Source organism: Ahaetulla prasina, chromosome 11 (assembly GCF_028640845.1).
Source record: "Ahaetulla prasina isolate Xishuangbanna chromosome 11, ASM2864084v1, whole genome shotgun sequence".
Classification (NCBI taxonomy): Eukaryota; Metazoa; Chordata; class Lepidosauria; order Squamata; family Colubridae; genus Ahaetulla; species Ahaetulla prasina.
This window is the reverse complement of record NC_080549.1, coordinates 1,476,302-1,499,651: the sequence shown is the minus strand read 5'-3', so window position 1 is coordinate 1,499,651 and position 23,350 is coordinate 1,476,302. Positions and strand designations below refer to the sequence as shown.

Genomic DNA, 23,350 nt, shown 5'->3' with positions numbered 1-23,350 from the left:
TCCCTCTCCAGTTCCCCAGCTCTGCTCTTCCTACATCCTTCATTCTCCGCAAAGTGCGGAGTTTGACATGTGATATTATTACTGTTGTTATGATGTTTGCTTTGGATAACATTGGAACAAGTGAGACGCTTGGAAATTATTCACCTTGCCGAGCTCTAATAAATCAGCAGAAAATATATTGAAGTCTCCAGCCAAGTATTGGATACCAGGCAGAAATAGCAATTCAACAGTATGATCGCTGCAGAACAAAAGAGCTTAAATTGTACTGAATTTGGAGCCAAATGGTAGTTTTATTCCAGGGTGGTTTTTTTTGTTTTTTGTTTGTCTTCCTAGCAATTCTGAATTTAGCCTGAATTTTGCTGCAGATTGAAGGGACTAGGAAAAGGCCTTGGCTACATCCTCATGACATGAATTGCACAAGGTCCCAGTCTCAAGCCTCACCCTGGATTTTTCTGGTTGGCTTTCTTGTGAATTAACCCGGTTAAGGTTTTGCTTAGTGCTGGCCCTAAGAAGTGTGAGTTGTTAATCAGGGTTTGGTTTTAAACATGTTTAGAGCCCTTGGTTGAGAGAATATTGTATTTCACACTAGCTGTGTTTTCTGCCACTGCTAGAATAGCCTAAACCAGGATTACGGCATTCCCTTCTAGCTGTAGTTAGGCAGCATAGCCACATTTAAGCCCAATGCACACAACGCAGGGGTGAAATGCTCCCAGTTCAGACCGGATCATCTGATCCGATAGTGATAGCGATGGGTGGTTCGGAGAACTGGTAGCAAAAATCCCTGCCACCCCCCCCCCCGCTCAGCTGAGCTGCGTGATTATCAAAGTTTTTTTTTTTTACTTTTAAAAGCATTTTTTCTTTGGCCAAAAAAATGCTTTTAAAAGTTAAAAAAAAAGGCTCTAATGATCATGCGGCTCAGCTGGCATTGTCAGAGCCTTTTAAAAGCATTTTTTCTACAACCTCTTCAGCCGAAGAGGTTGTAAAAAATGCTTTTAAAAGGCTCGGACGATCCCAGCTGAGTTGCCTGATCATCAGAGGCTTTTTTTTTCTTTTAAAGGCAAAAAAAATGCTTTTAAAAGAAAAGAAAAGCCTCTGACGATCAGGCAGCTCAACTGGGATCATCAGAGCCTTTTAAAAGCATTTTTTTTACAACCTCTTCGGCCGAAGAGGTTGTAGAAAAATTGCTTTTAAAAGTAAAAAAAAAAGTGGCCACACCTACCCAGTCACATTACCCCCCCCAACAAGCCACGCCCACAGAACCGGTAGTAACAAATTTTACATTTCACCACTAACACAAAGCATTGAGCCACAGGACGTTGAGAAAGCTACTGGGTTCACACCGTTACAAAGCCATCAGCTCTACATGTCCGTGACAATGTTTACCCATCATTCTTAAGCCACAACAAAGCGACCACATTATGGCTTAGCCCTGTGATATATGAACCCAATCTGTAGCTTGGGGACTATTACTCTTGCCCTGTTTCTCAGCAGAGTCTCGGGAGATTTAAGGGCTCCTGTCTAAACAGGGAAGGTGAGAGCAGGCCTACGTTGAGGACTTGACTACAGGATGTTGCCGGAAATCATGACATGGTAAGAAAATATGCCTGGAATCTGGAAACAAGCTGGAGGAAGAAGGCGATAATTACAAGCTCAGGTTTTTTAGCTCGCCAAAGACACGAGCAGACGGGCGCTGCTGTGTTTCACTGTTCTTTTGACATGCGTGCCCGCAGCTGTTTGGCGTTCACTGGACCTTGGCCTGTGGACATCGGAATGGATGAAGCCCCTGTGCTTTGACAAATGTAGTGGAAGAAGGCTTCTTAAGTAGGCAAGCTAGCCTTGGGAGCAGGCAAACATTACATGTCTCCTCCCCAAGAGTTAGAGAAAAACGAGGGAGCCTGGCGTCCGAGAGGACCAGAGGTCTAACCCAGGGATCTGCCACCTTAAACACTCAAAGAGCCATTTGGACCCATTTCCCACAGAAAACAAAACAAAACACCGGGAGCCACAAAACCTTTCCCATGCCTGACTATTTCTTGAGCGGCTACAAAACTAGCATATGTAGTTGAATTAAGCGTTCTGTTTTCTTCTGAAACTGCTCTTTTCTTGGATTTATCCATGGTTGGACTACCAGGGGTTGAAAAGCATGCCGATGGGTGTCGTACATTGGCAGTTGTGACACATATTTTGAGTGACGGAGCTGCAGCAGAGGGGTAAAAGAGCCACATGCGGCTCCAGAGCTGCAGTTTGCTGACCCCTGGTCTAACCGCATTAGTATTCTGCTTCAACTGAAGCCAGCCAGATGCCTCCAGGAACCCAACCAGAAAGATGCAGGGGTAGATAAATTGGCCGTCACTTTTTTTTTAGACGTGGAAAGTTGGTGGTGTGCTGGAGATTCCATAGGACCTTGGGTGGGATCTACTCAATTCAACCTAGATGTCTAATCTTCTCTGAAGCTGGCTTAATAATGAGCTTTCCCGAGGGGGAGATGATGATAACAACAACAATAGAGTTGGAAGGAACATTGGAGGTCTTCTAGTCCAACCCCCTGCTTAGGGAGGAAACCCTACACCACTTCAGACAAATAGTTATCCAACATCTTCTTAAAAGTGTTGGAGCATTCACAATTTCTGGAGGCAGGTTGTTCCACTCATTAATTCTTCTCACTGTCAGGAAATTTCTCCTTAGTTCTAAGTTGCTTCTCTCCTTGATTAGTTTCCACTCATTGCTTCTTCAGGGACTTTGGAGAATAGCTTGACTGCCTCTTCTTTGTGGAACCCTCTGAGATATTGGAAGACTGCTATCCTGTCTCCCCTGGTCCTTCTTTTCATTAAACTAAGTTGGTTCAACAGATGCAGGTGGGATCCTTTTGGTTTGTTGCCTCAATCAACTTGAATGTCTTCACTGTCCTAGGAAGATGGATGACCACTAATCCTTGTGGCCCCTGCATCAGTGGTGAAATCCAATTTTTTTTACTACCAGTTCTGTGGGCGTGGCAGAGGAAGGATACTGCAAAATCTCCATTCCCACCCCGCTCTGGGACCAGCCAGAGGTGGTATTTGTTGGTTCTCCGAACTGCTCAAAATTTCCGCTACCGGTTCTCCAGAACCTGTCAGAACCTGCTGGATTTCACCCCTGCCCCTGCTGCGTGTGGCCATATTGAGCTAGGGATTGCCAGGTTGAACTCCTAAAATTGCAGAGGGAGGAAGAACTGAAAGGAGGAGACCCCCTGCTTGGTTTACCCCTGCTGTTGTGTGCGTGAATCTTCTTAAGGGGCACGAAACTACGATGATCCCTCCTTATTCATAATGATCCATTTCTGTAACAGCTCACCATTCAAGCCCTCTCAATACCTGTGATGGATTTCTGCAGCTGCCTGGGATATCTCTTCCTGGTACACAGTCTAAACAATGGAAGTAGAAGCCATCCCAGGGGCCTAGCATTATTTCAGGCAACTTGCATAATTAACCACTGGGCTAATTGTTCGGCACTGGAACACTCGTTTTCCTTTGTATGGTTTAACTCTTAAGTCTGCCAGGGATTGTCTGGGGCATTCAGGCCCTTCACTCACAGGCCAGGAAAGCAGGTCTGAGGTTCAGCTATCAACAGAGGAGGTGGCTGTGGTTGCATCAGGTCTCCTGGGCGCGGGGGGTGGGGGAGTTGAGGCAGGGGACCAGGAAGGACAACTGGTGAGAGATGCCTTCTGACGTCACTGTGGGCACCTCATCATGGCGGGTTTTGATGGATTCCGTTCTGTAGAGGTTTTCACCGTCTCAGGTTTCCACTCCAACCCAGGCTGGGGCTGCGCTGTCTCCTTAAACATCAGAGCAGCCCTTCAAGGACATTTTTTATTAGCTTTCATGTCGGAAAATCAATAGCTGCTGTCCTGACACAATGGAATTTCTGTGCTTCCCGAGTGGAAAAATTAGCCTGACCTAGAATCTGACGAAGGTTAGTAGGTCATCTCCCACCCTCGCTCCAATCTTCCTTTGCTGAATAAAATATCAAGCGGTTGGGTCTGCAATATCCTCTTAAGTCAGCGTTTCTCATCTCTGGTCTCTTGAAGATGATTGAAGTAGACTTCAACTCCTGGAATTCCCCAGCCAGCTTAGTTCATACATAGTCCAGCCATCTCCAAGGGATCAAGATTGAGAAATGCTGCTCTAAGCCCTGAGCAAATGTTCCCTCATCAGATGCCTCCAAAGTTTGGACAGCTTTTGGAATCTGGGCTGGCTGAGGATTCTGGGGTTTGGTGTCTAATACATCTGTGGGCGTGGCAGAGGAAGGATACTGCAAAATCTCCATTCCCACCCCGCTCTGGGACCAGCCAGAGGTGGTATTTGTTGGTTCTCCGAACTGCTCAAAATTTCCGCTACCGGTTCTCCAGAACCTGTCAGAACCTGCTGGATTTCACCCCTGCCCCTGCTGCGTGTGGCCATATTGAGCTAGGGATTGCCAGGTTGAACTCCTAAAATTGCAGAGGGAGGAAGAACTGAAAGGAGGAGACCCCCTGCTTGGTTTACCCCTGTTGTTGTGTGCGTGAATCTTCTTAAGGGGCACGAAACTACGATGATCCCTCCTTATTCATAATGATCCATTTCTGTAACAGCTCACCATTCAAGCCCTCTCAATACCTGTGATGGATTTCTGCAGCTGCCTGGGATATCTCTTCCTGGTACACAGTCTAAACAATGGAAGTAGAAGCCATCCCAGGGGCCTAGCATTATTTCAGGCAACTTGCATAATTAACCACTGGGCTAATTGTTCGGCACTGGAACACTCGTTTTCCTTTGTATGGTTTAACTCTTAAGTCTGCCAGGGATTGTCTGGGGCATTCAGGCCCTTCACTCACAGGCCAGGAAAGCAGGTCTGAGGTTCAGCTATCAACAGAGGAGGTGGCTGTGGTTGCATCAGGTCTCCTGGGCGCGGGGGGTGGGGGAGTTGAGGCAGGGGACCAGGAAGGACAACTGGTGAGAGATGCCTTCTGACGTCACTGTGGGCACCTCATCATGGCGGGTTTTGATGGATTCCGTTCTGTAGAGGTTTTCACCGTCTCAGGTTTCCACTCCAACCCAGGCTGGGGCTGCGCTGTCTCCTTAAACATCAGAGCAGCCCTTCAAGGACATTTTTTATTAGCTTTCATGTCGGAAAATCAATAGCTGCTGTCCTGAACACAATGGAATTTCTGTGCTTCCCGAGTGGAAAAATTAGCCTGACCTAGAATCTGACGAAGGTTAGTAGGTCATCTCCCACCCTCGCTCCAATCTTCCTTTGCTGAATAAAATATCAAGCGGTTGGGTCTGCAATATCCTCTTAAGTCAGCGTTTCTCATCTCTGGTCTCTTGAAGATGATTGAAGTAGACTTCAACTCCTGGAATTCCCCAGCCAGCTTAGTTCATACATAGTCCAGCCGTCTCCAAGGGATCAAGATTGAGAAATGCTGCTCTAAGCCCTGAGCAAATGTTCCCTCATCAGATGCCTCCAAAGTTTGGACAGCTTTTGGAATCTGGGCTGGCTGAGGATTCTGGGGTTTGGTGTCTAATACATCTGTGGGCGTTGGGTTAGGAAAGAGAGCTCCATGTATGAGAGGAGGAGAAGGATGATGTTATCCATTCAGTCATGTCCGGGTCTCGGCGATTCTTTGGGCCAGGTCTCTCCACATCTTCTGATCTTGCACTACTTCTTTGACTTGTTCTATGCTTGGGCTGGTGCCAGCTTTGATGGTCTCCAGCCACTCTGTTCTTTGGCAGCCAGGTGTCCTTGTGCCCAACAGTGGGTTTCACATATTCTTACCACTGGTTCACCGGGTGCATGCGCCTGGCCTTCCATGCATACGCTTTGCTCATGCGTGTGCCTTCCATGCATGCGTCTGGCCTTCCGTGCATACGCTTTGCTCATGCATGTGCCTTCCATGCATGCGCCCGGCCTTCCGTGCATACGCTTTGCTCATGCGTGTGCCTTCCATGCATGCGCCCGGCCTTCCGTGCATACGCTTTGCTCATGCGTGTGCCTTCCATGCATGCGCCCGGCCTTCCGTGCATACGCTTTGCTCATGCGTGTGCCTTCCATGCATGCGCCCGGCCTCAAAAACGTGGCTAAATAGGATGGCATTATGCCGTGGCGTGTTGGCGGGTCTACGGTGGACCCATCTGCAGTCGCCGCTACCGGTTCGCCCAAACCAGTACGAACCGGCTGAATACCATCTCTGCTCGTACCCCTAACTCTTCCAAGCTGGAGAAGGCCACCATAAACCATAAGGATTTGGCTGCTAATCAGGGATCCTTGGTTGTGAGAAAAAAACCATTCATCTCCCATGAGAGACCACCTCGCCAGCTGAAAGTCTCCAGAACCTGCCGAGATGCAGCTGTCTCTCCTTGATCCAGATGACTTGGCTTCCTTCTCGTTTCCTATTTCAGGGAACACAGATGGTCCGTTTCAGCACAAAGCCGAATCAGCAAAAGGCTGAGAAAAAGGCTGGGGTGTTTTTAAAGGAGGGGGGGGGGAACTGAGAACCTTGAAGCGAAGCGACCTCCTCCCTTTCATTTAAGAAACAGATTGATTTAACTTCAGATGAGCTGAACATCTATTTAAATGCTTGAGCAGGTTGCAGACGTGCATAAATAATTTTGGGGTTTGGGGGTTTTGTGCCGCGACATCTTTTCAGCATGACTTTCTCCCTCCTAATAAATTCGGGAACTATTTAAAGGGATTAACCATCCCTGCTGCCTTGCAGTTGGATCGCCCGCCCAAGGAATAACCAGGCCTGGCCCAGCATAGCTTCTGAGCCAGGCAAGACCAACTATAGCAGTGACGGTTAGCCTTTTTGGTACTGAGGGCCTGAAGTGCGCAAGCACCCGTGTGAATGCAAGCGCACGTGCCCAAACCCCCCAAATGCAATGCGAGCGGGCACCCCCATGCATGCACCCTGCCTCCATGCATATGCGCATGTCCCCCCCCTCCGCATGCGTGCATGTCCCCCGTGCATGCATCCCAGCCCCCCCCACGCACCCCATTTTCGCTTCTAGGCCCAAAGCAGGGCATGGCAGAGACCAGACCAGCTGGCCGGCGCCCACACATGTGCAGTAGAGCTGGGCTGGGGAGACGGGTGGCATGCCAGCAGAGAGGGCTCTGCATGTCACCTGTGGCACACGTACCATAGGTTCGCCATCATGGAACTATAGGATCAAATATCAGTAAAAGAAAATGAATAATTCAGAATTAAATAAACCAGTAGGCTTCTTCCAAATGTATTTATTTCTTCCGTGGAATTAAACAGCGTATTTGATTCCCTCCCCTTGTCATACAGGTTTATAGAGCATTCTTTTGTGAAGGCTGGGATTTTTTTGGACTTGAGCGTTGACTTCTCTTTCGGAACAGATTCCTTTCGTTGGGAAGGCCTGGGTCTCCAGGAGGGGCTAGGAGAAGACGCCGATCCTTTGGTCCTTGCCAAATGCTTGCCAAACTCCTGTTGGGTAGTCATGAAAAGGAGCAGGAACTATAGGCCAAAATCAAAAAAATGGCTAGAAAAAATAACGGACCAACCAATTGATGGGAAACCAGAGACATCCTTGTTAGGAATATTTACCAGACATTATACCAAAGACATAAAATACTTAATCTTGCATATCGTAACGGCCACAAGAATTTCATACGCACAAAATTGGAAAAAAAGGAAATACTCCAACAGAGGAAGAAACTGATAAAGAAAATCTTAGGTTTGGTAATTAAACGAAAAACCAAGGTGGGTGTTAACCTCAGCTCTGGTGGTTACCCTGCTTGACCTGACGGAAATAAGGCAAGCTGGCTTCGATGGGGTTGGGAAGGAGAGGCTGGCCAGGAGCAGCAGCAGCAGAGAGAAATAAGGCTTCAAGGTAATGCAAATTTGCTCTTGGTTGCTGTATTTCCTGGGCATCCGGATGATGTATTTCCCCGTTTTATTGGTCTTTGTTGCAATAAATAAACCCAGGAGGTCAAATATATTCCAGGGCCTATAAATATGGATCGGAGTGAAGAAAGATGCTTTCCAAAACCCACTGTCCTTGTGGAGAAAATTTATGAGGATCACAATTTCTGGAGCTGATTTTCATGTGGTCACCAGCGTAGGCTGTGCTAAGGAGTGGCATCTGACAAGTGGGGGAGGGGGGCAGAAGAAGGATGGAAGGAAGCCATCCCAGGTGACTCACTGGATACCTGAGGCTGAACAAGTTGTGATGTGCAAAGCAGGGTCCTTTTGCTTGTGATGAAGGATCCCTTGTAACACAGGAAGACCTTGGACGGGACTTCCTTGGCCTGGAAGATTGATCTTCTGGAGACGTATTGAGGACACAGAAAGATTGGCATGGAAGAAGAGCTTGCAAATGCCCAATATAGGGTGGTCATGGTAGGCATAGCCAGTATCTAAAAAGGTTAAATCGTGAATAAATGTCTCCTTAGTTCTAGGTTGCTTTTCTCCTTGATTGGATTCCATCGTTTCTTGTCTTGCATTCTGGTGCTTTGGAGAATAGCTTGACCTGCCTCTTCTGTGTGGCAGCTCCCAGATATTGGAAGGCTGCTATCGTGTCACCCCTAATCTTTCTGGACCAAAGTTTATTAAATTAACTGGACCAAAGTTTATTAAAACTGGGACGTTTTGCTCCTCATCCAAGTAATGTTGTCAGTCAAAATGAACATTTTGGCTAGGCAGAGAATTGGAGAGTGGTTGGAACGAACCAACTCTTGCTTACAGACTGCAGGGCATTTCTCTTCAAAATAAAAAACATGTAAACATAAGCATGACCAATTACTGAAAAACAAAACAAAACTGAATGAGATGCTCTCTCAGCTGCCTTTGAATACGTATTTTTCTGTGAGCAGACACTTTTCAAACGAAGCCACCCTGGCATTTTTAATTTCGGATACTGCCCTGGGGGCACTTTGCTGGGGAGAAGTCAGGAGGACGGAGCGAGGCAAATGTTGTGCTTTGCAGCACGACAGTTTCCTGTTCATATTTTTAATTAAAAACTAGAACCTTTGTTCGGATGTAGCCTCCCTTTGCTAAGAGGCTCAGGGCAGGGCAAAAACTCTTAGCCGGATCTGGGCGCTCCCAAACTATGGCCAAAAAATTAAAATCAATACGGAGCAGGTCAAGCAAACTGTCCATGATACCGTATTGCCACCATGTCCTCACTAAGTGAGAAGATTTAGGTTTGGCTAGTCTAAAGAAAAGGAGAACTGGGGGGGGGGGACATGATAGTAGTGTTCTAGTATTTGAGGACTGCCACAAAGAAGAGGGGTCAACTTATTTTCCAAAGCACCTGGAGGCAGAAAAAGAAACAATGGATGGAAACTAATCAAGGAGAGAAGCAACTTAGAATTAAGGAGAAACTTCCTAAGCCAGTGGAACGGCTTGCCACCAGAAGTTGTGGGTTCTTCATCACTGGAGGTTTTTAAGAAGAGATTGGACAGTTATTTGCCTGAAACGTTATAGGGTCTCCAGCTTGAGTGGAGGGTTGGACTAGAAAAACCTCCAAGTTCCCGTCCAGCTCTATTCCGATTAATTGATTGAATCATGTTGGTGATCCAACCTTTATCATGCCTGCAGTTGTCTGCCAGGGGTCTCTGGGATGAAGACCATTCATGGTGAGGCCAAGGATCTTCTCCTGCCATCGCTACACAGCATCTATTAATTCTGCGTCCGGTTGCTTAGAAATGTGGCTTTGGCAAATTTGTGGAGGGACTTTTCCATAAAATTGTTTAATTCTCTTCGAACACTGTCTCAGCCAATGGCTCTCTTGAGTTATTTGGCAGGGAATTCTATAAATTAAACAAATGGTTGATAGATAAATTTTCTCCATGCATAGATAAATCCCTGCCAGATTTAGACTCTAGCTAGGCATTGGTAATTGTGTGCATATATCTGTTTACAGAATAAGGCAAACCAATCATTTATTTTGGCTGTGCGTGCGTGCGAATACATGCCGGGGGAAGGAATTGTCTCTGAAGAGACAGTTCCAGAAATACCATTGGTGTCTAACCGCTTTTTGAGGTTTATTTTTTTCCCAGAAGCAATGAATGAATGAGCCAATTATTCATGTCAATTAATCGTTGCGTTCAGCTCTGATCCAGATGCCTGTGTTGGAGGCAGCAGAAGTCCACTCTTGGAAGTGACAGGTGGAAATGGATGCCTTTCACAGGTGCCGTGTAATTAATGTGGAGAGTGTGTCAGTGGGTTGCGTTGTTCCCCTCTTCACGCAGCTGCAGGAACAGTGGTGGCCTTGCTTGGACAACTAGCCTTTGGGTCTGGAGTATTCAGCTAGCCAGCAGTGGGCCCTCATGTTTTTCCTGCCCATTTTTTGTTGGTGCAAGACTGTCGAAATTGCATCTACACCTCGTGTTTGATTTCTGCCTCGTTTGTGATTGTGCTGTGGGATGCCAACTGGGAAAATCAACGGACCAAGTTGAAAGAAACCATTGTATTTGCCTTGGGTGTCGGAAGGCTCTCTACGGTCCAACTTCTGTTAAGCACTCCGAGTAGAGATGAGAAGCATAAAAGAGTTGACAGCCGTATATTCTTCTTTGGAGGAAGAGAGTCCATTTTTCTTTCCGGTTTTGTCTCAGCTGGGTTGTCAGAAGTGTGAGACGACTCTCCTGCTTTTAGTTGTTGTTTTGAAGGATCTTTAGAGATGAAGGTTTGTCCCTAAAGCTTAGCTGGTTTTCTCTGCCTTGTGTTTGGCCTGGAGACCTTGGAGAAATTTGGTTCCTCTGAGTATTTTAGAGAGTCCGTCCTGGTTCCAAAAAAAAACTTGGAAAGTTGTGAGAGAAAACCTCAAGGAAAAGATCTTGAAGACAAATCCTGAAATGCAGAGCCTGAGTAGGGTTGAAAGATCGCCTGGTCTCCTCTGATCCAGGGACAACACCAATTCCTCCATCTAGATCCGTGATGGTGAACCTATGGCACGTGTGCCGGAAGTGGCACACAGAGCTATTTTTCTGGGCACGCGAGCTGCCGGCCAACTCACCTGCAGCTGTGCATGTGTGCCTGCCCCAGCTGGTGTTTGGGCCTCCGGTGCGCATGCACGCAATTCAGAGGACCCAGCTGAATTCAGAGCTATCCTGCGCATGTGAGTGTTTGCCCATGCACACAAGAGTACTGGTGCATAGCATGCGCAGTGTTCATGTGCGTGCATTGCACGTGAAAGCTACGTGCATGCACAGATGGTGTGATTTTGCGCGCAGCGCACGGTGGGAGCACACAAAATCTTTGCACATGTGCAGAGGGTGCGGTTGCATGCACAGCGCATGGGGGAGCTGCAACATTAGCACAGTTCGCACACGCACAAAGCACGCAAAGCACGGACTTGTTCGGCACTTGGTGAGTGAAAGGTTCTCCACCACTGATCTAGATCATGTGTGTCAGGGAGGGGTCTACTTTTTAAAACGTTTCTTTCCTTCTTTGATTTTAATAGCCGCCCATCACAATGTGACTGTAGGGGCCACTTTGACATGCTAACTTTCTACCTTTGGGGATTAAAAGCAGGTTTGTCTGGTGAGCCCGACGCCTTGGCCTGCATGTGGGGTCTGAATGCTGCCTGATCTGTTTTCGGCTTTTGCTGAGCCCTTGGCCCAAAGGCTCAGAGCTTCAGGATTGACCCTACAAAGCCTCCCTTCCCTCCCTCCCTCTTTTCCTTCCTTCCTTCCTTCCCTTCTCTTCTCCTTTTCTGGAAGAAACACAGTTGAACGGGGCAAGACTGACAGCTGCAGAGGTGCGCTGGTATTAATTAACTTATCCTGCCAAGAGTATCTATTGATTTGTTTTTACAGAACTGTGATGAGCCTGATTAAGATTGGGGGGGGAGGGGGAGCCCAGCGTCCCGGCCCTCCCTCCAAAGGGAAGGGGGAAGCAGTCCATCAGGGAGGGAGGTGTTGAAGGCCCAGCCACCTTCTTTTCTTGGAAGGGAAGGGCTCCTTTTGTGAGCTGATGGATTTCTTGTTTGTACATCACTGACAGCATCAGGGAGCGTTTGTTTGTCAGCCTTTTTAAATCGCCTCCCCCCCCCCGCCCGCTTTGTAGAACAATGAGTAGCAAACTGTTTTTATTTTTCCATCCATCCAGCCTCCTCCTCCTTCCTCCCTCCCTCCCTCTCCTTCTCTGCCATCCCTCTATCCTCCACCTCCTTCCTTCCTCCATCCATGGTACTTCCTCCCACCTCCACCTCCTCCTCCCCTCCTTTCTCCTTCCTCCCCTCCCTCCTTTCTACTTCCTTCTCTCCTTCTCCTCTTCCTCCCTTCCTCCCCCTCCTTTCTCCTTCCTACTTCCATCCTCCCTCCCTCCCGTCCTCCCTCCTCCTCCTCCTCTTTTGCTCTCACTACAGCCAGCAGAGAAAAGGGGTTGCATTTTCCTAAATGGAAAGCGGCTTTCCTGGCCTAAGGCTGCTCAGGTGGAGATGAGGAGCAGAGAGAATGACCAGGTGTGGATTTAGGTTTCTTGCAACCTCCCCTGGTTTCCTGGGCTGCTGAAGAGCCTCCATGGTTAACCCCAAAAAAGACCCCAGGTTGTGTGCTATTACGGGGGGGGGGCGGGGAGAGAGAGAGAGAGAAAGAGAGAGAGAGTGATTGTGAGTGTCTGGGTCCTGCAGAAACAACACCATAAACGTGTATATTGTACAGCACCAACACCCGTCTTTGTGCAAAGGCTTCTTCCACTTGGAGAGAAATTTATGGGCGGACATTTAGTGGTTTCTCTCAAAGGCATCCGGAATGCTTCCGCTGGGTTGTCTTAAGGTGTCTGTAATGATGTGGTCTCCTCCTGCCTTTCTTGGAAATGATCTCTCTGCCTCGGCAGCAGAGAGAGCAGCAGCTGGCGTCCCAGTCTTTGTTTCCGTCCTCCCTCCTCCTCCTCCTCTTTTGCTCTCACTACAGCCAGCAGAGAAAAGGGGTTGCATTTTCCTAAATGGAAAGCGGCTTTCCTGGCCTAAGGCTGCTCAGGTGGAGATGAGGAGCAGAGAGAATGACCAGGTGTGGATTTAGGTTTCTTGCAACCTCCCCTGGTTTCCTGGGCTGCTGAAGAGCCTCCATGGTTAACCCCAAAAAAGACCCCAGGTTGTGTGCTATTACGGGGGGGGGGGGGAGAGAGAGAGAGAGAGAGAAAGAGAGAGAGAGTGATTGTGAGTGTCTGGGTCCTGCAGAAACAACACCATAAACGTGTATATTGTACAGCACCAACACCCGTCTTTGTGCAAAGGCTTCTTCCACTTGGAGAGAAATTTATGGGCGGACATTTAGTGGTTTCTCTCAAAGGCATCCGGAATGCTTCCGCTGGGTTGTCTTAAGGTGTCTGTAATGATGTGGTCTCCTCCTGCCTTTCTTGGAAATGATCTCTCTGCCTCGGCAGCAGAGAGAGCAGCAGCTGGCGTCCCAGTCTTTGTTTCCCGTCCTCCGGGTCAGAAAGTGGGGAGGAAAGCGGCCGGGGGTCTCGTCCCAATGGAGAGTTTGGTGGCTCCATTTGAAGGACGCTAGGAGAACCTCTGGAGATCTTTGACGCCGCTGAAGTCCAAGGACGGGGAGGGAGCCCTGGGGAAGGTGGACACAGATAAATCTGAGCAGTCCTCAATTTTACGACCGTATAGGTTGGGAGCAGGATTTCCGTTGTCGAGCAAGGTTAGTTATTAAATGAGTTGCCCCCCTCCCAATTTTACGACATTTTGCCATGGTTGTTAAATGGATCGCTGCAGTTGTTCAGTGAATGATGGGGTTGTTAAGCAAATCTGGCTTTAGTTAGGAGCCTAGAACTTGATTCCCCTCCTGGCCTCTGAGGTTCACATCCAGGTTGGGTCGCTTCTTCTGGTCTGAGGATTGTGCTCCAGCTGAGAACCAGGCGCCGGGACTGCTTTTCCATAGAGGAGGCCTGACGAATGGGGCAGCCCCAGCAAACAATACTTCTCTTTTTGCAATGCACAACTTTGAGAGAGAGGCGTCTAGGGTGGGTGAGGTAGAGGAGGGTCCCCCCAGCTCCCCCTCCACAAAATCGGCTGGATGAATGCTGGGGATCTTGCAGACAGATGGCCTTCAGCTCCTTTTGGTCCTGACTGTCTTCTCATCTAATTAAGGAGAAATTTCTTCACAGTGAGAACAATTTGTCAGAAGAACAGGAGTTGCCTTCAGAAGTTGTAGGTGCTCCAACATTAGAGTTTTGTTAAAGAAGAGACTTTCTGAAATGGTCCAGGGCCATGATGGCGAACCTACGGCACACGTCCCGGAAGTGGCACACACAGCTATCTCTCTGGGTACGTGAGCCATCACCCATTGCTCTTCCAGGTTCCAGTGTGCCAGCCAGTTGGTCTTCACATGCGCGGGAGCATCGGAAACTGGAACAGCAGCTGCCTGGTGCGCATGCACGCATTGGGAAGATAATCTTCCAGTTTATGGCGCATGCATGCACTTTGGCCATCTGGGTTCTGGTGCACATGTGTGCATGAAGAACCAGCTGATTGGTGCGCATGCACGCGCTGGAAATCAGACGATCGTCTTCCTGGTGCGCACACACACACCAGGCGGCTGCCCTTCTGGTTTCCAGCAGACTCAGTGCCGAAAAGGTTTGCCAACACTGGTCTAGGGTCTCCTGCTTGAGCAAGGGGTTGAACTAGAAGATCCCCAAGGTCCCTTCCAACTCTATTCTGATGGAAATTTCAAGGTATGATCCAAGGAGCAACCATCTCTCGCTTGATTTCATCCCACATCCAACTGCAGCAAAAACAACGGCTACCAACCAGTCTTCCATGGAGGACCTGTATACTGCAGGAGTCAAAAAGAGGGCTGTGAAAATATCTACAGACCCCTCACATCCTGGACATAAACTGTTTCAACTCCTACCCTCAAAACGACGTTATAGAGCACTGCACACCAGAACAACTAGACACAAGGACAGTTTTTCCCTGAATGCCATCACTCTGCTAAATAAATCATTCCCTTAACACTGTCAAACTAGTTACTAAATCTGCACTACTATTAATCCCATCGTTCCTAGCACCCATCTCCTTCCACTTATGCCTGTATGACTGTAACTTTGTTGCTTGTATCCTTACGATTTATATTGATTGGTTCCTGATTGCTTATTTGTAGCCTATGACTATCATTAAGTTCTGTACCTTAGAATTCTTGGTGATCTTTTCTTTTATGTACACTGAGAGCATATGCACTAAGACAAATTCCTTGTGTGTCCAATCACACTTGGCCAATAAAAAAATCTGCTCTATTCTATTCTATTCAAGCGAGCCTTCTCTTCCCCGGAGAAGCAGTCTTCTCCAGGGCCTGCTTGGCTGATGCTCTACTTCTGAAGAAGAACCTGAGAAGAAGCATCACCAATGAATCTAATGGCTCCTCTGGAAGCCATTGACTCCACATCCAGAGCTATGCAGTCTGATGGATGTCTCCCTCCAGGATGGGGGATTGTGGTCAGGCAGATGATGATCACTTTGGTTTTACCAGAGGGCTGGCTGGGGGAGGGGGGGCAGGTGCCTTGAGGGTCCTCATGGCCCCATTGAGACCAACCGTCTGGATTTCAAGATCCCAAGATCCAGGGCAGAGTTGTAAGCAAAGGGTTTTGAGCCTCAGCGAAGGTCCCTCCTGTGTAGCAGAGAATTTGTGATCAATGATCTCGGATATCTTGCATTTGAAATATGGATCTGGGAAGCAACTAAAACAGGCTGAATCAATCTGGAGCCTCTGCAATATGCATTTCCTGCTTTAAAGACACCTGAAGGTCATTTACAGGTGGAATATTCCTCCCTTTCTTCCTTCCCTTTTTCTCGGGCCCTTCAATTAATATCCCATATGTGGAAATGTGGAGGTTGGGAACAGATGAGTTTTAGCACTTCAAATGAAATGTACTGAGCATTTCAAGTTAGGGATCAATCATGATTTGCTTAATAGGGCGACTTTGATGTGCAGGGCCGGGACAACAACTCCTCTGACTTCCCTCCCTGCAGGCATGAGGATCTTATGAATCGGAAATCCATCAAGAGATCCCTCTCTGATCCAGTAGGGCTTTTTCCAAAGTATCCCTTCGATTTAGTCTTCTGGGAGGGGGGATAGAAACTACACTCCGTTCACCTAAAATAGGGAGGATGAGAGGAAAAATTGTTGTTGTTGTTAGTTGCAAAGTCGTGTGCGACCCATCGCAACCCCATGGACAACATTCCTCCAGACCTTCTGTCCTCTACCATCTTCTGGAGTCCATTTGAATTCACGCCGACTGCTTCAGTGACTAAATCCAGCCACCTTGTTCTCTGCCGTCCCCTTCTTCTTTTGCCCTCCATTGTTCCCAGCATTAGGTTCTTCTCCAGGGAGTCCTTCCTTCTCATTAGGTGGCCAAAGTATTTTTATTTTTTTTGCCACGAGGTCTGAGAAGATATTAGTATTTAATGCATTTATTACGACGGCCAGATCTTCTTCTCCGACTGTGTTCCTTGAAAGAAGGCCTGCGTTTTCTGCTGGTGGGGGCAGAGAAACTTTTGCAGAGCGAGTCCCTGCGCTGGGAATGGAGAGGTTGAGGGTGATGCTTTTGGCGTTTGAGAATGGTGTGTTCTTTGTGTGTTGAGTGGCCTCTTGGAGACCCTGTTAGCCCCTGCTCTGGGCCGGAGCCAGGAGAGTCCAACCTGGGATACTTGAAGGCCGGTGGACTTAAACTCCCAGAATTCCCCAGCCGTCCATGAGGATCAATGGTGAAGTGTAAAATTTATTACTAAAATAATAAATAATAACAGTGTAACAGTGACAGTGTTGGAATAACTTTGCTGCCAGTGGAAAAGCATAATTTTGTTATTAAAACAGCCTGGCGCTCTCACCTGTAATTAACTTTGGAACACTTTGCATTCTTCGGATGTGCTTCGATATTAATTTTTTCCCTCTCTTCCTTTTTTTCCCTTTTAAAATTTAAACAGGAGGAGGAATACTGCTGCATGGTATGATCTTAAAATAGCAACGCGCGTTTCCATAAAAATGATCTCCCGCTTTGAATGTGCTGGCACATCTCCATTTAAGCACACTAAGCTGTTCTTCCTTCCTTCCTTCCTTCCTCCCTTAATCAAATATTTGAAAAACTATTGACAAGAGGAGAGGGACAAGGCCTTTTCTGCAGATGGTTTTAATGAAGGTGGCCAAGACAGCTTATTTCTGCAGTCTTCAGTCTGCAGGAAACCCTACACTACTTCAGACAAATGGTTATCCAACATCTTCTTAAAAACTTCCAGTGTTGGAACATTTATAACTTCTGGAGGCAAGCTGTTCCATTGATTAATTGTTCTCACTGCCGGGAAATTTCTCCTTCGTTCCAGCTTGCTTCTCTCCCTTGATGAGTTTCCATCCGTTGCTTCTTGTCCTGCTTTCAGGTGGCCCAATGGGTTTCGTCAGTTGGACGAAACTGGAATAAACGGAAGTGCGTCAAACATCATCCTTTCCCTTACCACGAAATGTCCTTGAACAGGTCTAAAATTGCTGATAGAAGAAGAAGAAGAAGAAGAAGGAGGAGGGGGAGGAAGAGGAAGTAGAAGAACAACAACAACAACAGACGCCTGGGGGAAAAAAACCTGGCAGCTTGGCATTTTCTTCTAAAGCCACCCGCCAGCTCATTCCCGGCCCCTGGCATTTCTCTGTATTCAGCTGAATCCCCGCGGCCCCCACTATGTTCCATCTGCAGGCGTCAGGAGCATCCAATCTCTGCTTTTGGGCTTGGCGTTTTCCCACACCAACAAACTCTTGATTGGAAAAGCTGGCTGCGGCTCCCAGTCTCGCTGGGCTCAGCCAGCCGCGGTGCCCAAAGGAGGACGGCAATTTTGCTGGAATGTCTCTGGGCTCCGCAGATGCGGCTTCGATGCCTCTCAGGGAGAGGAGAAAAGCTGCCTCCATCGTCACTCTTCCTCGCAGCTGTCTCCTCCTCCTGTCTCTGGATAAAGGATTTGGGGTAGCAGAGCTGGGATTTGGGGAGTGCTGCCTGTCGAACAGCTTGGCACATCTTTATTTATGAAGTTGTGTGTTTCAACTAACCTGTTCCTTCCCTGAGAAAACCTTCCGCAGGCCTTGAAGAATACAAGTCATTCTTGACTTAACAACAGGGCACTTAGAGACTGTTCAAAACTGTTCGACAGGCAGCACTCCCTGAAAGAAGGGACTTAATGACCGTTTTTCACATTTACGACCGTTGGGTCACGTGATCAATATCAGACACTGGGCAACTGGCATGTATTTGTGGCGGTTGTGGTGTCCTGGTGTCATGTGATCAACTTTTGAACCCTTCTGACAAAAAAAATTCAATGGGAAATCCAGTCACTTAAGTGCCATGTTACCAACTGAGCAACTGCAGTGGTTCACTTAATGACTGTGGCAAGGAAGGTCGTAGCACGGGGCAAAACTCATTTCACAACTGTCTTATTTAATAACAGAAATATGGGGCTCAATTGTGGTCGTAAGGCGAGAACCACCTGTATATCCATCATCAAACATACCTAAGTTGCAGTCATGGTTTAGGGTTTAGGGCAGTGGTGAAATCGATTTTTTTTTTACTACCGGTTCCGCAGGTGTGGCTTGGTGGGCATGGCAGGGGAAGGATACTGCAAAATTCCCATTCCCTCCCCACTCCTGGGGGAAGGTTATTGCAAAATCTCCATTCCCACCTCACTCTGAGACCAGCCAGAGGTGGCATTTGCTGGTTCTCCAAACTGCTCAAAATTTCCGCTGCCAGTTCTCCAGAACTGTCAGAACCTGCTGGATTTCACCCCTGGTTTAGGGGCTATTTCCAAGAGGGCCCTGCTGCTGCTCCAGAAATCAAAGGAAGCTTCCTTCTACCTATTAAATGACAGATGTTGTCCCGGTTCTTCCCCATAATCTTTCCATCTGTCCCACCAGCATTGCAGTGGGGTCAGGCAGGCCAAAAGACACAGCAGTGATTCTGGGAATGTGACTTCTTGTAAGGTGTAAGGATCTTGAAATCCTGCCCTTAAGGACCAATTATGGGCTCCGTTTTCACTCCACCGACCATTTTGCATCCCTACTTTTTTTCTCTCAACCTCGGCCATTTTAAACCAGATGGACCTTAACTCCCAGAATTCCCCAACCTGGCTGGAGAATGCTGGGAGTTGAAGTTCACCCAGCATAAAATGGCCACGGTTGAGAAACCTCATTCTAAGGCGAGAGCGACATTCCGTTGCAGGGGGAGAGGATCCGAAGTGGGACCTTCCAACCGATACGGCCATCCTATCATTCCAGAGTTGGGCACCAGGATTATCTCGTTCCGCCCTTTGCAGGAAAACTGATTCTACCATCTTCCAGAGATGGATGTCTGTCTGGGCTCTTCTTAAAGATCGCCAGAGGTGGAGAACCCAACCCACAACTTCCATGGATAGATTCTTCAACCCTGATGTGTGAAATGACATGGGGGTCTGCAGAGTGTGGCCATTAAGTCCAGGTGGCCACGACGGTGGGACCAAACTCTGCCTGTTTATTGGCATCATGAGCCGTGCTGGCACAGTGGTTAGAGTGCAGTCCTGCAGGCTCCTTCTGCTGCCTGCCGGCTGCCTGCAATTTGGCAGTTCGAATCTCACCAGGCTGAAGGTTGACTCAGCCTTCCATCCTTCCGCGGTCAGTAAAATGAGGATTGTTGGGGGGCAATATGCTGACTCTGTAAACTGCTTAGAGGGGGCTGTAAAGCACTATGAAGTGGGATATAAATCTAAGTGCTTGCTCTCTCTCTTCCTTCCTTCCTTCCTTCCTTCCTTCCTTCCTTCCTTCCTTCCTTCCTTCCTTCCCCTTCCCATTCTCATTCTCCTTCCTGGTGGCACTGTGGTTAAAATGCAGTACTGCAGGCTAACTCTGCCCACTGCCAGCAGTTGGATCCTGACTGGCTCAAGGTTGACTCAGCCTTCTGTCCTTCGTCGATTAAATGAGGATCCAAATTGTTGGAGTGGGGGGGGGGCAAGATGCTGACTCTGTAAACTGCTTAGAGAGGGCTGTAAAGCACTGTGAAGTGGTATATAAGTCTTAAGTGCTGCTGTTATTGCTATCACATAAATCGGATGGAATTTCAATCACACCATCGTAGCTGCTATCTTGATTTTTCTTTTCTTTTTCTTTCTTTTTACTGTACCCTGCAAGTATCTACACAGTGACGCATATTGTGGTTGGTGTGCTGGAGCTTAGGATAGTGTATTTTTGTGTTTTCTGGGTGAGAAGGTTAGGGTTAGGGTAGGTGCCATTTTACAGAAAGCATGAAGAGTAGATGGGCTAATGCAATCTTTATTCCTTTTTCTTTCTGCTCCAATGCTGTTTGATTTCTGCCACTCGGAAAGAGACTCTTAAAATGTCATCAGCCAATTTTCAGTCCATAGAAGGGGAAAACAAACCAACTTGATTCACTAGGGCAGTGATAGCTAACCTTTTCCGTACCGAGTGCCCAAAGCTCACACGTGCGTGCACCCAAATGTGCGCGTGTGCGCCCAAACCCCCAAAATGCAATTTGCGTGCGCCCCTGCGCCCCATCCCCGTGCATGCGCGCAACACCTCCACACTCCCCCCCGTGCATGAGCTTCCCGCATGCTCCCCACCCCCACACATGCGCAGCAGAGACCCGACGACCAGCTGGCCGGTGGGAGGCACATGCGCATGTGTGGCAGAAGTCAACTGGGGCGATGGCTTGCGTGCCCACATAGAAGGCGCTGCTTGCTACTTGTGACACCCATGCCATAAGTTCGCCATCACGGCATTAGGGATTTGATTTGCAGCAATCTATAAAGTTCCATTAAAGTGATGTGCTTTGGGTACTCTAAACCCGATCACGCGAGGCTTGGTGCATTTCAGTTTCTCTTCTCTTTTAGGGGTGTCTGTGAGAGATTGTGCTTTTTGCTCCAGATTTTAAGGAGAAAGTTTACTTTTTAGCTATTTTCTTCTGTTAAAAGAACCGTGGGCTGTGGGATTTTTCTTTTCATGGAACAGCGACCTCTTGTGGCGTACTTTAGTGAACGAGCAAGCGAGGTTGAAATGAAAGAATTTTAAGTTTTTTGAGTTTTACACTTCCATTTTCGTGATAGTTCTTTGGGCCTGGGTCAGTTTAACGTCTTCGGTAGCAGTTCCTTTAGCATCTCCTTTTCTGCCCATTCAGTAGCACGACTTGGAACTGTTACATCTCTCGAGTTACATCTGAAATTTCTATTGCTAAACCAGACAGTTGTGAAGCAGATCACTTCGGCTGTTGACTTAGTGACATGGTTGTTAAGTGAATCTTTTTTTTTTTTTAATTTGAATTTATATCCTGCCCTTCTCCGAAGACTCAGGGCGGCTTACATTGTGTAAGGCAATGTAATTGCCTTACATTGGTATAATCTGGCTTTTCCGTTGACTTGGCTTGTCAGAAGGTTGCAAAAGGGGGATTCGCATGACCCCTCTGGGACACAGAGATTGTCGTAAATCTGAGCCGGTTGCCAATTTTGATCGTGTGACCATGATGGAGGTGCTGCAACCATCGTAAGCGTGAAAGTCACTTTTCTTTCTGTGCCCCTGTAACTTTGAACGGTTGCTAAGTGAACTTTTGAGAACCACCTGTAAATTAATTCAATGGGTTTGAATTGAGCAGGGATGGATCTCATCCTTCCCAACTGCAGTTGCTTATCAATGAACAGCCCATGGGGCCCTTCTCTCCTTAAAGGTGCTTTTTTCTTCTTCTCCTCCCTCAGGAATTACTACTACATCACCATCCTGAGGGACCCGGTTTCCCGATACCTGAGCGAATGGAGGCATGTCCAAAGGGGAGCCACATGGAAGGCCTCCTTGCACGTCTGCGATGGGCGGTCACCCACTTCCGAGGAACTTCCGAGCTGCTACTCGGGGGACGACTGGTCGGGCTGCTCTCTGCAGGAGTTCATGGACTGTCCCTACAACCTGGCCAACAACCGTCAAGTCCGCATGCTGGCTGACCTGAGCCTGGTGGGCTGCTACAACCTGTCCGTCATGCCGGAAGAGCAACGGAACAAGGTCCTCCTGGACAGCGCCAAGGAGAACCTCAAGCGCATGGCCTTCTTCGGCCTGACGGAATTCCAGCGGAAGGCCCAGTACCTCTTTGAGAAGACCTTCAATATGAACTTCATTTCGCCCTTCACCCAGTACAACAGCACCAGGGCCTCCAGCGTGGACATTGAGGGGGCCACCCAGCGGCGGATTGAGGCCCTCAATTTTTTAGACATGGACCTCTACGATTATGCAAAAGACCTTTTCCTCCAGCGGTACCAGTTCACGAGGCAGAAGGAGCACCAGGAAGCCCGACGGAAACGGCAGGAGCAGCGGAAGGCCTCACGGGCCAAGCTGGGCCGCAGCAGAGAGCAGGAGGGCCGAAACGCAACTGCAGATTATATCGGGAATGTGGAACAGTGGCGATAAGGAGGGGACGGCGAAGAAAGGCACAGAGCTAGGCGCTTCTCCGGGAGCGGTGGGGAGAGGGGTGGCGGCCTTTTGCATTCAGTGTTGTGCTGTAGATGGGTGAACCTTTTAATCTGTGTTGTCTCGGATCTGTCCCTGTCAAGGAGGAGATAAAGTTTTGGCCTCTTGGGCTGCCTGGCAGGCCGTCATTCTTGTTCACCATGATGACTTGGCAGATCCCAAGTGGGAACAGTGAAGACTGAGCTACAAGGACTATGATTGGGGGGAAGGAGGGGGGGGGTTCCTGAGATGGGGGCGTCACAGGGGAGCCATTTCTGCATTTTATAAGTGGCCTGAGATTCTGGTACTTTTTTTATATTCCATCCAGGTCTCAGAGATCAGAAAACAACTGGGAAGGGAGTATTAAATTGGGCAGTGAGTAGCTGCAGATCCATTCGTTTATTCCTTTCAGTATCGCCAACTGGAGAAGCCAACAGTTCCATGTAATATTCTTTATTTAATATTTTTCATTGCAAAAATGCTGTGCCTCTTGGCCGTAACCCATGGGCCCCCTACTTCTGGGACTTCCTTTATGCTCCACCCCGACATCCGGCCAACCCAGGTAGAAGGGCCTGCCTCTGGCCACTAAAAGCCTGGCCACAGATGGCCAAAGTGAGTTCAAAGACAAGACGACCTGCCTAGGTCAGCATTGCCACTCAAAGGGTCGTGTCGCATCAAGTCTCTTCCTGCTTCCGAGGTCTGTTATCCTATTGGAGAATGAATGGATTGAGCATCCTCAATTCGGTGGGAATTAAAGATCTAATTGTCACACACAGACACACCTCGTGCCCACCTGAAGTGATTTTCAAAACTCCAGAAACATTTCAGATCCTTTTTTAAAAAGAGGTTGGCGTTGGCTTCATCAACATTTCTTGAAAGGCTACGAACGGCCGCAAAAGACAAGACCGGTTGGGGTTGA

General features: G+C 48.1%; 1 protein-coding gene across 1 annotated transcript in view; it reads left to right on the top strand.

Annotated features, from left to right (window-relative positions):
* HS6ST2 (heparan sulfate 6-O-sulfotransferase 2) overlaps positions 1–22,675 on the top strand; it is a 79,102-nt gene extending 56,427 nt beyond the window's left edge. The window contains exon 2 of the mRNA XM_058196757.1: positions 21,693–22,675. Within this exon, the coding sequence (XP_058052740.1) occupies positions 21,693–22,392 (700 nt within the window). The 3' untranslated portion in view covers positions 22,393–22,675. The remainder of the gene's footprint in view (positions 1–21,692) is intronic.
* Positions 22,676–23,350: the final 675 nt, after the last annotated feature.